This window comes from Thamnophis elegans, chromosome 14, assembly GCF_009769535.1.
Source record: "Thamnophis elegans isolate rThaEle1 chromosome 14, rThaEle1.pri, whole genome shotgun sequence".
In the NCBI taxonomy this organism is placed as follows: Eukaryota; Metazoa; Chordata; class Lepidosauria; order Squamata; family Colubridae; genus Thamnophis; species Thamnophis elegans.
In genome coordinates, this window is record NC_045554.1 from 7,634,455 (window position 1) to 7,649,578 (window position 15,124).

The following is a 15,124-nucleotide window of genomic DNA, read 5'->3' on the forward strand; positions in this document are numbered from 1 at the left end:
TTCTCTGTTGTCCCCTTCTTCTTTTGCTCTCCATCGTTCCCAGCATGAGGCTCTTCTCCAGGGAGTTCTTCTTCCTTCTCATTAGGTGGCCAAAGTCTTTGAGTTTCCTCTTCAGGATCTGGCTTTCTCAAGAGCAGTCAGGGTTGATCTCCTCTAGGACTGACCGGTTGGATGTCCTTGCAGTCCAAGGGACTCGCAGGAGTCTTCTCTAGCACCAGAGTTCAAAGGTCTTTGGCGTTCGGCCTTCCTTATGGTCCAACTTTCACAGCCAAACATTGCAACTGGGAAAACCACAGACGCACTTTTGATGTCAGGGTAATGTCTCTGCTTTTTAGGATGCTGTCTAGATTTGCCGTAGCTTTCCTCCTGAGGAGCAAGGGTCTTCTACACTAATTGGTATTTATTTATGTCTTGCAAGGATGGAGTTTGAGGAGTTAAAAAAAAACAAAACACCACAATTTGTGTGAAATGTTAAATCTGTTGCCCAGTTCTGCGGGCACATTTGTTGCAATTGAAAAGCAAGCTTAAAAATAGCCACTCTGATTAAGCAGCCCTTTTCATGGGGAGCAGCTGAGTACCTCTTAAGAAGACCACACGCTACCGTAATGATCAAGGTCGTTTTATTGTTATTATTCTGGCAGATGTCTTTCTTCCTGACCCCCACGTGCCGGCGGTAACCTTCCTCCAAGAACTGCCCAGTTACCAATCGATGCGGAGGAGAAGATTAGTAACTGGAAATGTGGAGGGCCATCAGAGTTTAGCACGATCGGCTCCCGGAGAGACCAGGAATCTCATCCAAGGGACAGAATCGAGGAACATCAACCTGGAGCTCCCGCTGAGAGAACGCCACCTGTCACTCGCGGAGAAGAGACGCTTAAGGTTGAAATGGAAACACTGCAAACTATAGAGAGGAGTGGGCCTAGGGCAGGGGTGGGTTTCTCGGCGGCGTCCTCGTGCACGCGCGCAGTGCACGCATGTGTACTAGCGCCTGTGCGATGCTCCAGCTGCTCCTGGAGGATCGCGCAGGCGCTGTATGCGTTCTGCGCATGCGTGGAAGCGCAGAACTCGTCAAAACCGGTAAGAAACACGGGCGGGCGGGTGGATCCTTCGGCGTTCCCAGAAGTTACTTACTTCCGAGTTCGCCAACCAACCGGTTCGCAGGGACCGCCACGAACCGTCTGAAACCCACCTGGCCTAGGGTCTCTTTCTATGTATGAAAACAAAAAGAATTCTTAGGACATTTGGCAATGGATTATAGGGGAGATCTAAGTGGAGGAAGTGGCCAGTTTTAAATTTCTGGGTGTTATCATAAAGAGGATCTGACCTGGGGTAACTCACGTTGTAGCACTGGTCAAAAGGGCCCAGCTCAGGAGATTAGACCACCTGAAACTTCTCGGGGAAACAACAACTGGTGAGCTATTGCTGCACCATAGAGAGCATTTTAACTTACTGCACCTGTGTCTGGTTTGCCAATTGCACAGTTACGTCAGTGCTCCAGAGGGTCACTGTCATTGCCCAGAGGATCATGGGTTGCCCCTGTCCCCTCTTTGGAAGAGCTTTATAGCTCCTGCTGTCTTGAGAAAGTTCAAAACATTCTTAAAGATCCATCTCAGCCTGGGCACCCTTTTTTTTAACTATTAATCTGGCAGACCAGTGGTGGGATTCAAATAATTTAACAACCGGTTCTTTGCCCTAATGACCAGCTGGGTAGGCGTGGTTCGGTGGTCATGTGACTGGGTGGGCGTGGCCAACTCAACGTCACTCACGTCGATGGGCGCTTCGTCTTGGCTGTTAGAATGTAATCAGGGTTAACCGGAGAGGCAGTTTCTGTAAGCAAGGCAATAAAAATTAGTCTAGAAACAACACCAGAATGTCTCCTTCCTGCCTTCCTTACAGGATTAGCCCTGTAAAATGGAAAAAACCAAAAGGAGATTTCTTCCAACAACCGGTTCTCCGAACTGCTTAGAAAGTTAACAACCGGTTCTCCCAAATAGGTGCGAACTGGCTGAATCCCACCACTGTGGCAGACGATACAGGATTAAAAACAAGGATAAATAGGCTAGAAAAACAGTTTCTATCCCAGGGCACTAACTATATTGAATTCTACTGTATAGTGCAATGTTAAGGCAATATCAGGAGTTTTCACTTCCAATTGTATAAAATGTAAAGGATGTATGTTTTATTTTTACCATTATAATGTGCACTGAAGGTGGCATTTAATTTCGTTGCATGAAGAGCAACGACAGCGAAGTAAATTCAGTAAGTCCCGTTCGTAAAAAGAGGAATCCACGGGATGTGGTGATGGATTGTTTTAAACTTACAGCTCTATTTAAATATCTGCTTGCAATTGGCACGTGGAGATTTTCCAAATGGCATGCTATATTTCAAGCTGTTTCCCACAAAAAAAAGGGATGTATGGGATGTATTGGACAATCCAACAGATCTTTGAAAAGTTCTGGAACCCATTTGCACATCGTGCTTAAGAAGAGCTTTTAATACAGGTAGTTCTTGATTTACAGCATTTTGTTTAGAGATTCGTTCGAAGTTACAACCTCACTGAAAAAAATGGCGTATGACTTTTTTACACATGTGACCATTGCAGCATCCTCGTGGTTACGTCACCCACGTGGCAAGTGGCTCGTATTTATGACGGTCGCACCGTCATGTGATCACCTTTTGCGACCTGACAAGCAAAGTCAATGGGGAAGCCAGATTCACTTCACAACCGTCCTATAACTTAAGGACTGCAGTGATTCACTTAACAACCGTGGCAAGAAAGGTTGCAAATGGGACAACTCTCTTAACACCTGTCTCATTTAGCAACAGAAATCTGGGGCTTAATTGTCATAAGTCGAGGGCTGCCGGTATAGGGTTGCATAATTGGGAGGACTGGTAGCCACATAATTTGCGTAAGGGGGTTTAAGACATCACACTTATTTTATTTGCATTTTTAAGTTGCAAACTAGTGGAAATTGGTTGAGAGTTTGGTAGAATATTGAATGATGATACTCGGTGTTTTTTTAAAACAGAGTCTATGGGGAAAAATAGCTGGGGAGATTCACAGAACTGGGTCAACTAAAAAATCGGTATAATAATTGCTGTTGCTGCATTCACACAATTCAGTAAAACCAAAGAAAGCAAGCTATGCTTAGCGTAATGTAAGAATTTAACCTGTATTTTGCTCATTCCAAAAAGAGAGATGAGATGCACTTAATATGTCTGTTTGTTTTTGGGTTTTTTGAGCAGGGAGCTTGAAGAAAAACAAAAAAATCCCAGTCAAGGTGGAATCATTGGAAGAAGGCAACTAAAAATCACTCAAAAGAATGATAGAGAGTATCAAGACCTAATCTCTTATCTGGAATTGTGGAGATATGACATCCGTAGCATCGAGGGTAGGTCTGATGGTTTTTGCACTCCGTTATATTGGCTTCTTGGCTGGCAGATGCTACTATAGGCTAGAAAGATATGCGGGGTCTTTGGTGCTCTCTGAGCTTAGTTATTTCCTTGCAGTCTTAGCTAAGTAGCACTGATGATGTTACCTAGTTTGGTAATGAAACGAATGCAAGAAAACCACCAAGCTTAGAGATCACCAAGGAGAACACAGTTCAACTCTGAGCTACAATATCGGTACTAGAAAGATATTTTGATGCCTGAAGAAGGATTTCCTGGACCATTTATTATGATCCCATTTGTTTGTTTGTTGTTTATTTATGTATTAGACTTATATACCGCTTCATAGGGCTTTCAGCCCCTCTAAGCGGTTTACAGATTTTTAGCAAATTGAATCAGCAAATTCTCCCCCCCCCCCCCCCCCCCCCAGTCTGGGTCCTCATTTCACCCACCTCGGAAGGATGGAAGGCTGAGCAACCTTGAGCCGGTGAGATTTGAATCGCCGAACTGCAGATAACAGTCAGCTGAAGTGGCCTGCAGTGCTGCACCCTAACCACTGCGCCACCTCTGCTCCTTTGCTGAATCTGGAATAAGGCAAGGCATCTCTCCCCCAGGAGTACCAGATCATCTCCTGTGCAAGAGGTTCCAAGCTTTTGATTAACAGAAGAAGCAGAATGAAAAGAGTTGTTACTCGGCACAAAAGTTTAATGATGCCGCTTGAGAGTCTCTAAAAAGACCACCCTAAAACCAGGATGCCGCAGCAAATTGTATTTTATTTTATGGGTGTTCATTTAGGAGAAACAACCCTAAGATATGGCTTGCTTGCCCAAGATTTATTTAATTAACCATAATCAAGCCCTTCATGGTAGTGGATCTGGGTACTTGAGAGACCGCCTACTGCCAATTACCTCCACTCGACCAATTAGATCCCATAGATTACGCCTCCTCCGAGTTCCATCTGCCGTCAATGTCGACTGGCAACCACGCGGAGGAGAGCCTTCTCGGTGGCAGCTCCGACCCTATGGAACGATCTCCCTGTGGAGATTCGTACCCTCACCACCCTCCAGACCTTCCGCACAGCCCTCAAAACCTGGCTATCCCGTCAGGCCTGGGGTTAAAGACCGTAACCCACCCGAATTGTATGAATGTTGTGCTTTTAATGATGTACTGTCTTATGTGTTAATCTGTTTGTTTTCCCCTCCCTTCGAATTGTAAGCCGCCCTGAGTCCCCCCAGGGAAAAGGGCGGCATATAATAAACTACTCCGATACTCCAATACTCCAATTGCTTCCTAGAGTTAGATTAAGGCACAACCCATGATGGGATAGGCCACAATTGGCATGCAAAGCTGCCCCCAACTCAAATCAGCTAAGGGGGCTAAGAGTGATTGGCTGGACAGTCTTCATGCTGAATGCTGTCCTTAAAAAATTGATTTGTTAAATTAAATATGCCTATTGGAAAGGAACTATAAATACCATCAACATAAAATGGTAGCTTGCTCGGAAGCTGAAATACACTCAGCAAATGAGATGAAGAGTGGGAAGAAAAGGAGAGAGGTAAGGGAAGGAGAGAGGAATAGGAGAGAGGGTAGGGGGTGGAAGAAGAGGAGAGAAATGAGGAGTGGAAAGGAGAGAGAGGAGAAGGAGAAAGGAAGGGGAAGTAGAGAAGGGAAGGAGGATAGAAAGAAGAAAGGAGGTAGGGAGGGGGAGAGAAGAAGAAGGAAGTGAACGCACAAATATAGTATATGGAGAGCAGAAGAGCCAATAACTGGTTTTTTTTTCTTTTTTGGAGGGGAGAGTTGATGGTAAGATGAATTGATGTAAACATTTAATATACAGTATGATGTTGGCTATTTAATAGTATACATGTGATTATGAAAATAAAAAATAAAAAACTATGAAAAAAAATTGATTCGTGCAATGCGGGAACATTTTTCCATATTCATTCTCTTCATTCTCTCTCTTTCTCTTAGAGAAATTTGGCACTGGGATCAAGTCCTACTTCTCTTTCCTGCGGTTCCTGGTGGTGTTAAACGTCATCATCTTCCTTCTCCTGTTCGGCTTCATCACCCTCCCGACGGCTCTTGCTAAATACGGAGTTGTGAATGGCAGCTACGTGAAAGTTCCCCCAGAAACAGGTAACTCGCTCTTCGCTCAAGCCCTTTCCAGAACACGATCAGTCCTCAGTTTACAGCCATTCATTTAACCGACCATTAGAATCTGGCACTGAAAAAAAAAGACTTTGGATAGGTCCTCGCGTTCTAACCGACGCAACGTGGTCATCAATGGTGGGATTGATTTTTTTTTTTACTACTGATTCTGTGGGCGTGGCTTGGTGGCATGGCTTGGAGGGCGTGGCAGGGGAAGGTTACTGCAAAATCCTCATTTCCTCCCGATCAGCTGGGACTCAGGAGGCAGAGAATAGACAGGGGCGTGGCCAGCCAGAAGTGATATTTGCTGATTCTCCGAACTACTCAAAATTCCCACTACTGGTTTTCCAGAACTGGTCAGAACCTGCTGAATCCCACCTCTGATGGTCATGTGATCAGAATTGGGGCGTTTGGCAATCACGTCTACTTACAAAGGTTGCAGGGTCCCAGGGTCATATGATGGCCAAATGCTGGCCACTTCCCAGGCAGTTTCCAATTAACAAAAACCAATGGGAGGAGCCGGATTCACTTAGCAACTTCATAGTTTGCTTAACAATTGCAGTGATTTGCTGAATGACCATGGCAAAAAAAGGTAATAAGTTCACTTGACAACCGCCTTGCTTTCTGCAATGGAAATCCCAATCCCAAGGGTGGTCATAAGTCAAGGACTATCTGTAGCTGACTATAGAAAAACAGGCTATGCTCGATGCAGCTTTCGGGCAGAACATTGTTTTGACCCGGGCTTCCTTAACAAGCATGAAGCAGAGTCTTAGTCCTGGCAAAACCTCTCTTATTTACACGACTGTGAATTCCTTTCATTCACAGTCAGCCAGGCTTTAGCAAACAGTCTTTCCAAGGAATATTTATCCACACGAACCTTATCTCGCTTGGAGAGCTGCCATATAACTAGTTTCCAAATGCAGGGCAAGGCAAAACTTGGCCCAGAGTCTCTTATAGTCACAAACTGAACTTTCCACTCTTGACACGACCGAAGGAATGAATTGTTTCCTGCAAAAGCCCCCTCCCCTTTCGCTCTTTTGTATCCTATGGGAGGGGCCAATCACCTCTAAGGTGTGGCTTTACTCCCAAGCCTACCCTGATTTCCTAGTTGTCCTTGTCTTCTGGCAGCTCTGCGCATGCGCACGCTGGGAACAGGCTCCAGCTGTTCTCTCTGCCTCACTGCTGTCTAACTCCCTCTCTGCCTCCGACGCAGAGCCCTTGTCTGAGCTTTCCTCAGGCCCCAGGATTGTCCCATGTTCCTCCCCAACCTCCTCACTGTCTGACTCTGCTGTCAGCTCCGCTGCCCACCGACGGGCCACAACAAATATCATTTTTTTTTGTTCCTTCTCGTTTTTATTTTTGCTCTAAATTTCGTTCCTTACAGGGCCAGAATGCACCGTTTACACCATCGGCAACACCAAGGGACTGGTCCACTTCTACAGTTACATTATAGACCTGCTATCTGGCACGGTGAGTAGTTGATCATAACTTTCTAAAACCTTTTGCTATTTAAAAAAAAATCAAGTTCCTAGTCCTTTCTGATTAAAAAAAAGGTGACTGGGTAGGCGTGGCCAACTTGTAAAGTGAGGTGAAACTCATTTAACAACGCTCTTGCTTAGCAACCAAAATGTTGGCTCAGGAACTCTGGCATTGAAATGTGCAAGTCTTAAAGCGGTCAAGTTGCAAGACCCTTGCACCCCTAACCCTTTAGAAAAAAACTCCAGGGGTGTTCAAACTTGACAGCTTTAAGACTTGTGGACTTCAACTCCCAGAATTCCTCCTCCAGTCATGTTGGCTCAGGAACTCTGGCATTTGAAGCACGGAAGTCTTAAAGCTATCAAGTTACAAGACCTTACACACCTAACTCTTTAGGAAAAAAACCCCAGGGGTGTTCAAACTTGACAGCTTTAAGACTTGTGGACTTCAACTCCCAGAATTCCTCCTCCAATCATGTTGGCTCAGAAACTCTGGCATTTGAAGCACACAAGTCTTAAAGCTGTCAAGTTACAAGACCCTTGAACCCCTAACCCTTTAGAAAAAAAAAACCCAGGGGTGTTCAAACTTGACAGCTTTAAGACTTGTGGACTTCAACTCCCAGAATTCCTGCTCTCACTCTTCAACTCGATGATGTCCGGACGGGTGGGGAAAAGGAGCTGGAACCGGTTCTAAACGGCAGTGTAGATTTGTGGAACCTCTTCTATAGAAGCTTGCCATCATAAGATATTAGGGCAGGGGTGGGGATTGAAAAATGTTAGCAACCGGTTCCCTGCACGGTTGCTGGGTGGGTGTGGTCATGGTGGGCGTGGCCTACTTGGGCTCCTGCACTATGGCAGTCGGGTGGGGGTGTTTTCACTCCCCAGGCTTTGGAGGCTTTCATTGAGCCTCCGGGAGGGTGAAAACGACTTCCCCCGGGCTCTGGAGGCTGTTTCAGACGTCTAGAACTTCTGCGAGGTCCCTTTTTCACCCTCCCAGAGCCACCGTGTGGGCCCTGTCCTTACCTGGCATGATGAATGGGCCGCGTGGAAACTCCAGGGAGGGGATGGGTGGGGCCAACCAGTCCTTGCAACTACCGGTTCTGCGAACCACCATGTAAAATTAACATCCACCCGAACCAGTCCGAACTGGCTGAACCCACCCCTGCATTAGTGGGAGAACAGTGATGCAGAATCTTTTTTTCGCTCTCTACATAATAGCAATAGCAATAGCAGTTCGACTTATATACCACTTCATAGGGTTTTCAGCCCTCTCTAAGCGGTTTACAGAGTCGGCTTATTGCCCCCACAATCTGGGTCCTCATTTCACCCACCTCGGAAGGATGGAAGGCTGAGTCAACCTTTGAGCCGGTGAGATTTGAACCGCCGAACTGCAGATAACAGTCAGCTGAAGTGGCTGCAGTACGGCACTCTAACCACTGCGCCACCTCGGCTCTTTAAAATAAAATAAAAAATAAAATAAAATCGGGGGGGGTTCAGAAGTACCTTTTCTGTGTAACCAATTTGCAAGATTAGCAAACAGAAATTTGACGCATTTCAATAAAAAGGTTGTGAGTCGGGAAAGGTGCAGTCAGACTCCAGGCTTTTTTGCTTTCCGAAATTAACCCGCGCTTGGTCTATCAGGCGATGTTTAAAGGGGCATTTAGCCACCTGGCTAAATGTGTTTGTCAATTCCTCCGCAGGTAGATGCTTAGAAAAAGTGAATTGCGTCAGGCGAAGCTGGTGAAATCTTTTATCTTGATTCCTTCTTGCAGCCTTTCAGATAAAGAGGATGACACCAGACCCCCTAAACTAACAGCTGCTAAGAGCATGGGGCAATAACGACAGCACGCTAGAAGCGATGTTCTGACGTTGACCTATTGCACTTCTCTGCAATCCCAAATTTTGGACCAGATAACCACAGATCATCCTGACAATGTTGTTTGCTAGGGACCCCCTCTTCTTGAAAAATACTTCTGGCACAGGGGTGTCAAACTTGATTTCATTGAGGGCCACATCAGGGTTGTGGCTGGGGTGGGTGGGCATGGCCAGCTCGACATCACTCACCAAGGCTCTGTTTTGAGCCGCGACAGCCTTCTGTCACTCTCTACCGTGCAGCCTCCCTGGGCTCCATTTTTTTGCTGGCAGAAGGCGACAGGAGGAAATCGCAGCCGAAACGGAGCCTAGGTGGGCCGTGCACAGCCTCCCCAGGCTCCGTTTTCATGGACAGAGGGTTGCAGGAGGTCATCGTGGCTGAAAACGGTGACCCTCCCAAGCTCCGTTTTTGCTGGCTAAGTCACCGCGGGCCTGTCCTTCGCTATTTCTCTGTTATAAAGTTTTTTTAATTTTAATTTTCATAACATATAATCCACATGTATACTATTACATAGCCAACATCGTATTGTATTATTAAATGTTTACATCAATTCACCTTACCATCAACTCCCAAAAAACAATTATTGGCTCTTCTGCTCTCCGTACACCATATTAGTATCTTATCCATCACTTTTCTCCCTCCTCCTCCCTTCCCTACCTCCTTTCTTCCCTCTTTTCTCTACTTCCTCTCTCTCCTCCTCCCCTTTCCACTCCTCCTTTCTCTCCTCCTCTTTCCCCACTTTGCCCTCTCCCATCCATCTCTCCTTCCCTTCCCTCTCTCCTCCACACTCTTCATCTCATTTACTTGGTGTATTTCAGCTTCTGAGAAAGCTCCCTTTTATGTTGATGGTACTTATAATTCATTTTCAATATACATATTTAATTTTAACATGTATTCTCCTTTTTTAAAGAAAAAGATAGAACACAAAATATACATATATAGTCATTGTGCTTTTAAAACCCTCCCCACCAGCCTAATTTTGTCCGAGATGTAGACCTAGTTACAATTCCCCAGCTATTCTCATCATTATCTTTATATAATTATACATCCTTACATGCCCCCAGTTAGTGATTCTGTCTTTAAATCTCAATAGTTTCCCATTGTAGGTGTATTTCATGTTCCCTCTCCATTTTCCATGTCTTAGATTAAATTACCCTTAATTGTGTATAAATGGCAATCCTCACTGTTCAATGTTCATTACAATTCCCTTAATCTATTATGTTAAGTAAGCTTCCCATTGGGAGAGCGAGTGCGTTCAGAGAAGCGTTGTGGAGTTGTCTTGGAGAACACACAAACCAGCATACAGAGACACTGCAGTTTAAATAGGCTTTTACTTTTGTGGAAATAGAGGTATCAGAGTCCATCAAACAGTCCAAGTCATACATGGATAAGACAGTCATCAATGTCTTTCAGTTAAGGGATAATCCAAATAACATAGTCCAATATCATATAATCAGTTCAGTACAAAGTTTGCTAGCAGTTGCAAAATTTACAATAGCTCACGGCACTTTCTAACAGCCAGCTTCCAAAACACTCAGATCAGATCAGCCCAGCATCTAACAAACAGAGAACTAACAGTCATTCTGGCTCCCTCTTATGGCCGATTGAGGAAAACAGCAACCAATCACATTTTACAGTATGATTTAAAGAGACAGGTACAGCATTGCTATATGACTTATATATTGCCAATCCAACCGTTAGTTTATATTTTTTAACATATTATATAGAATAACAAGCGGTAAACATCTCACCTTATTCATCTTAAAAGTTCTATATATGTCCATGTTTCATGTATTTTAACCCATGCTTAGTTGTTTGTTCTATTGTCATATTCAGTCAATTCACAACTCAGTTTAATTATCATGTATAAAAGAGAATCACTTTGTGTGTTTTCAGGCCAGGCCCGCGGGTTTAGATCTAGGATTTGACTTCTGTTGCTGTTGGGTTTCTGAATGAGCCAAAAATAGAAGGGGAAAAACGGCTTGTATTGGCTGCAACCTAAGAGCCATTGATGGTTTCAGATTGCTGTCTTGCTGCGCGAGCATGATTTCTAAAGCTTGACCGTTCCCCATTGTGAGTCTGAATGGAGTAGCTTGACCTTCTTTTGTTGAATTCTCTCTGCAGGGGTTTCTTGAAATGACCGGCCTTTTATGGCTATTACTCGGTGGATAACGTACCTTTGGGGCTGCTGGAGTACCACGTGCCGCTGGGGTATTTGCTGATCACGCTGGCTTACCTTTCGATGAGCTTCGTCTGGATTATCAAACGGTAAATCCTGCTGGGAAAATCAACCTTCCCTTCGGCAAGCCAGGGCGATAGAAATGGCCATTCTAAAGAGCAGATTTGGGGATTGAAGTATTCTTTTCCCCTCCCCCCCAATCAAATATTTATTTTATATCCTTTATATGTATCAATGCGGGAATGGTGTGGTAACTGGGTAACATAAATTTCAGTACACATAAACATAGCCTTATTATTCCTAAATATTACATTTCATTTCCATTGTTTCATATTATTCGTACATGTTATTTATTATCACCCTTCCTTTCTGAACCATCTTTCTGTGCTTTTGTATATCTTAACGTATTAATACATAATTATTATTCCCCCCCACTATTTTCTATTCCTATTTTAACTTTTTTCCCCCCTTTCATATCGCTATAATATTCAAAGACGTGTGTTTTCCACCTATTTTGTTGTTTATGTTTCCATAATTAAATCAACATTCCACCCTTCATTCCTCCTTTTTTCAATATCTCCCCCTACAGTTTTAGTATCATGGGGGATTGAGATTGAGATTTGTTTATTTATATGCCGCCCTATTCCTACGGACTCAGGGCGGCGAACAACTCAAGGGGAAAAAGGAACACAAAATTACAAGACAAGCATTTAAAATAGCCATACAAGCCACACAGTCGAGAGGGGACGGGAGCTCATCAACTCAGGCCTGCCGACACAGCCAGGTTTTAACGGCTTTTCGGAAGGCCTGAGAGAGGTGAGGTCCGAATCTCTGCGGGGAGGTTCGTTCCAAAGGGGGAGGGGAATTGAAGAATTAAAGGGCTTTGGGTATTTTAAAAGACATGAAGATAGTCTAATGACTGAGTGCACAGTAGTCCTCGAATTACAGCAATTCAGTTAGGGACTGTTGGAAGTTAAAATGGCAATTCTGAAAAAAGTGACATGATCGTTTTCATCGTTACAACGATTGCAGCATCCTCATGGTCATATGAGCAAAATTCAAGCGCTTGCAACTAGTTCAGATTTGTGACAGTTATACAATACAATACAATAGCAGAGTTGGAAGGGCCTTGGAGGTCTTCTAGTCCCACCCCTGCCTAGGCAGGAACCCTATACTGTTTCAGACAAATGGCTATCCAACATCTTCTTAAAACTTCAGTGTGGGGGCATTCACAACTTCTGGAGACAACTTCTGTTCCACTAAATTAATTGTTCGTAACTGTCAGGAAATTTCTCCCTAGTTCTAAGTTGCTTCTCTTCCTTGATTAGTTTCCACCCATTGCCTTCTTGTCCTGCCCTCAGGTGCCTTGGAGAATAGTTTTGACTCCCTCTTCTTTGTGAGCAGCCCTGAGATATTGGAACTGCTGCTATCATGTCTCCCCTAGTCCTTCTTTCATTAAACTAGGACATATCCAGTTCTTTCAACCATTCCTCATATGTTTTAGCCTCCCGTCCCCTAATCCTCTTCGTTATGGGTGTCAGGGTTCCAAGTAAAAGGACCCATAATAAGCAAACTCCAGGCAGGTAGATTCCTCAAGGATACTTTATTGGAAATATCATATTGGCACAGATCTGGTGAAACCGACACTGAAGTTTCCCGGGGTTTTCACCTAATTAAAGGTCCCTTTCTCAAAACAATCAGTCACATGGTCCAATCACGGTGCTGTGTGGCTGCCTGGTGACATCCTGCCGACCAGGTGTGAGAATGCCCTTGGTTCCAGGAGAAAGTGTTTTTGTTTTGGCTACCAATCCCGCTATCTAAAATCCCGCCACACTATCCCTCAGCTCCAGTGAAGCTTCCAAAATGGCTTCGGTCAGGGTTGACAACAGGGGGTCCCGGGGTCACGTGATCATTTCTTATGACCTTCTGACAAGCAAAGTCAAACAGGAATCCAGATTCACTTACAACCGTGTGACTAGCTTAGCAACTCCAAGTGATTTACTCACGGCGGCAGAAAGATTGTAAAATGGGGCAGAGCTCACTTAACCAACTGTCTCGCTTAGCAACAGAAATGTTGGGCTCAATTTTGGTCGAGAACTACCTGAATAAAATATAACAAGGGGGTATTACTTAACAATACATATTCTTAATGGCAGCAAGAATGGTCTTTGCCCAAACTGGAAAAAAAGGGAAATTCCACAAGAAGAGGAAGTAATTAGGAAAATTCTGATTTGTGCTGAAATGGATAAATTGGAGTGGGAATTGAAGAACAAAGACAAATCAGAATATTATAAGATCTGGGACAAATCTTATCAATGTTTGGAACAAAAAGCAATGACTCAAAATAAGCACGACTACGATTATAGCAGTGGTTCTCCGGTGACCCGACAAAAGTGCACACGACAAAACCGCATCGCTAAACTGCGATGTCATCAACGCGCCAACAACAGCGCGGCGACAACAGCGCGGGAGACAGAAGGAGCTTTACAACAGCGCGGCGACAGAAGCCGATTTAAGTTAAGGTAAGGGTTAGGGTTAGCGTTACGTTTAGGGTTAGGATTAGGGTTAGGTTTTAGTTTTACAGCGCGCTTCTGTCGCCGCGCTGTTGTCAGCCCGATTCAGCGCTCAATCGTCGGAGCGCTGTAGAACTCGCGGGTTTTGTCACCGCGGTTTAGTTGGGCGCGGTTTTGCGTTTGCCCTTTTGTCGCTGAACTGTGGGTTCTCAACCTTCCAATGCCGCGACCCTTTAATACAGTTCCTCATGTTGTGGTGACCCTCAACCATAAAATTGGTTGTCTCGCTAAGACCATTGAAAATATGTGTTTTCGATGGTCTTAGGCGACCCTGTGAAAGGGTTCGTTTTGACCCCCCAAAGGGAGTCCCGCCCACAGGTTGAGAACCACTGATTTATAGAATGGAGATAGAATTATGTGTGAACTATTAACAGTGAAAGTGTATAAGAGGAAAGCAAAGCAACATGGTTGGAAATACGATACTTTTATATTTGTAAATACTGAATAGAACAAATGTAGATAAGCAGGGTGGTTATAATGTATAATTGTATATCTTAATATGTATGGCAAAGACTTTTTTGCCATGACGGTTACTCTGTGTCCAATGTTTTAAGTATGTTCAATAAAAAAACTTTAAGTTTTTTTTTTAAAAAAGGAACTACCCGTAATATAAATTCCCCAAATCTGCCATCTCGCTGTTCAGACAGCGGTTATCTGTAATCGTTCCCAGTATTTGTTCTGTACAGTCGTCCAAAGTAAGTTTATTATTATAGTAGGGTAGTGACTTTAAGATGCTGTGGACTTCAAACTCCCAGAGTTCCCCAACCATCATGGACAGTTTGTGTAGAATTTTTTTCTAACTCCAATCCTGACATTTCTAACACTGCTCTTATCTTTCTTCTCTTTCTTCTTCTTTTCTTCTTCTCTTCTTCTTCTTCTTCTTCTTCTTCTTCTTCTTCTTCTTCTCCTCTTCTTCTTCTCCTCCTCCTCCCTCTCCTCCTCCTCTTCTCCTTCTTTCTTCTTCTTCTTTCTTCTTCTTCTTCACTTCTCCTCCTCTCTCTTTCCTTCTCCTTCTCTCTCTCCTTCTTCTTCTTCTCTTCTTCTTTTCTTTCTCCTCCTCCCCTCCTTCTCCTTCTTCTTTCTTCTTCTTCTTCCTCCTCCTCCTCCTCTCCTCCTCCCCTCCTCCTCCTCCTCCTCTTCTCTTCTTCTTTTAAAAACCACCCTGGCAATGTTATGAACAGCTCAGTGGAAGGTTTTAAGCGAAGTTTGATATACAACGAAGATCCGTTTCAGAGCTACTGCAATAAAATTCTTGCTGGCTGGGATTTCTGCATCACAGATGAAAACGCTGCGCGGCTGAAACAAAGTAGTTTACTTTATGAACTTAAAGTACGTATATTTCTTTTTCCAAGAATGTATTGAACTCCTCGTTGATCAATTATCCCAAATAGCAAATTGAATAAACTTGCAATGCAGGACAATACAATATTTCCTAGAAATAGTGTATGTAAGATTTTCCCCCCTTCCTGGCATTTATTACAAGTTC

General features: G+C 44.1%; 1 protein-coding gene across 1 annotated transcript in view; it reads left to right on the forward strand.

Annotated features, from left to right (window-relative positions):
* The first annotated feature begins 2,229 nt into the window (after window positions 1–2,229).
* Window positions 2,230–15,124, forward strand: part of LOC116517838 (transmembrane channel-like protein 7) — a 32,193-nt gene continuing 19,298 nt past the window's right edge. Inside the window, 8 exon segments of the mRNA XM_032231011.1 lie at window positions 2,230–2,259; window positions 3,277–3,305; window positions 3,307–3,392; window positions 5,362–5,526; window positions 6,923–7,008; window positions 11,011–11,027; window positions 11,029–11,154; window positions 14,820–14,967. Coding sequence (XP_032086902.1) covers window positions 2,230–2,259; window positions 3,277–3,305; window positions 3,307–3,392; window positions 5,362–5,526; window positions 6,923–7,008; window positions 11,011–11,027; window positions 11,029–11,154; window positions 14,820–14,967 — 687 coding nt within the window.